The sequence below is a fragment of the Trichechus manatus genome, unplaced genomic scaffold (genome assembly GCF_000243295.1).
Source record: "Trichechus manatus latirostris isolate Lorelei unplaced genomic scaffold, TriManLat1.0 scaffold00099, whole genome shotgun sequence".
Taxonomy (NCBI): domain Eukaryota; kingdom Metazoa; phylum Chordata; class Mammalia; order Sirenia; family Trichechidae; genus Trichechus; species Trichechus manatus.
This window is the reverse complement of record NW_004444035.1, coordinates 7,829,569-7,830,956: the sequence shown is the minus strand read 5'-3', so window position 1 is coordinate 7,830,956 and position 1,388 is coordinate 7,829,569. Positions and strand designations below refer to the sequence as shown.

The following is a 1,388-nucleotide window of genomic DNA, read 5'->3' as shown; positions in this document are numbered from 1 at the left end:
TTTTTTCCAGATAAGCCATGCCTATAGGTTTATTGTACACATTCAGTAAGCTGAAGCAATATTCAACAATCAAGATTCTTCATAATGACAAACCAAGAATTACATAATCAAATGCAGCTATCAGTTTATTGATTTTCATTAAAGAATTATTTAATTTCAGATTTTTCTTCTATTTTCTGGGTTTGTGCTCTGACAGGCTGATAACAGACACTTGGCCCATGCAGTCTGAGAGAACTCCCAGGGTTTAACCTCACCCATGTAGTCTGTTACATAAAAAAGCAGATCTAGAGGTAAATGCTCTACATATTTTGTTTCAAAGTCATCTCTGGTTTGTAACATTAAATTGATGTGAAATATCATCTTTAAAAACAGATTTTATCCCTTAGATTCCCAGGTATAACAAGCAAGAATTTATGCTTATTGGTTAAATGTTTTCTAATCTTCTAATGAATTGATAGGCTATGCCCTCTCATGACCTAAATTTCCCACACTCAAATGGCATGGAGTAATATCGTATATGTGTCATGACCGAACATACTGAATGTATACTTAAAATGATCATCCTTGGAATTTAAAGACATGTACTTAAGTAAAAATTAAGGCGAATAACTTTCAATTAAAATAATAGAAACAACAGAGCTGGATTGTCTTTGAACCAAAAGCAGTAGGTTAAAATCATGGTGGTACTTACCACAGTGAAATTCATAACTTTCAATATCCATATTGTCATGGCTAAGTTAACTATCATGGTAACCAACAGCAGAAGGACAAAGAAGTATAAGCACCTCTTTCGCCATCCATAAATTCCCACTGGGTAAAGCTGTGCATTCTCAGCCCTTGGCAGGTTATTCTGCTGTGTTGCTAGTATGTATTGTTCACGTGTCATCTGGAAAAAAAAGAAAAGAAAAAAGAAAAGAAAAAAAAATAAAAGGAAAGAAAAGAAAACAAACATTCAAAAATAAAACCAATGTTGTTGTTTTTAATCCTAAGACATAATAACAGTTATGGGTATATACAGAGTGTTCAATTTATTATTGCTGTGTAATAAAATGTTACAAAAACTCTCGAGTCATTATCATCAAAGTTGCTTATTAGACTTGTTTAATTGATTATTATATTGACAAGATATGTATTATTTACAGTCAGGTTTGACCAATCCTAACTTTTTCTCAGAAAGCTCCAAAGACTGTCAGCTCTACTTCTAGTTATCTATAGCCCTACAATTCTACCCACATCTAAGATACTTAGCATAGATTTACCTGCTCTTTGGGATAGACAGACATCAACTGTATCACAAGCACTTTCTGTACCTCCCTCAAAATATGCAGGATAAAAGTAGCTCAGTTTAAATGTTTAAAAATGTTTCAATCAAAAAGTCAGTATATTTG

General features: G+C 32.6%; 1 protein-coding gene across 3 annotated transcripts in view; it reads right to left on the bottom strand.

The window, feature by feature from the left end:
- Window positions 1-886, bottom strand: part of SGCZ (sarcoglycan zeta) — a 385,242-nt gene extending 384,356 nt beyond the window's left edge. For all 3 annotated transcript variants that reach the window (XM_012557395.1, XM_012557396.1, XM_023737235.1), the window contains exon 1: window positions 692-886. In XM_012557395.1, coding sequence (XP_012412849.1) covers window positions 692-886 — 195 coding nt within the window. The remainder of the gene's footprint in view (window positions 1-691) is intronic.
- Window positions 887-1,388: the final 502 nt, after the last annotated feature.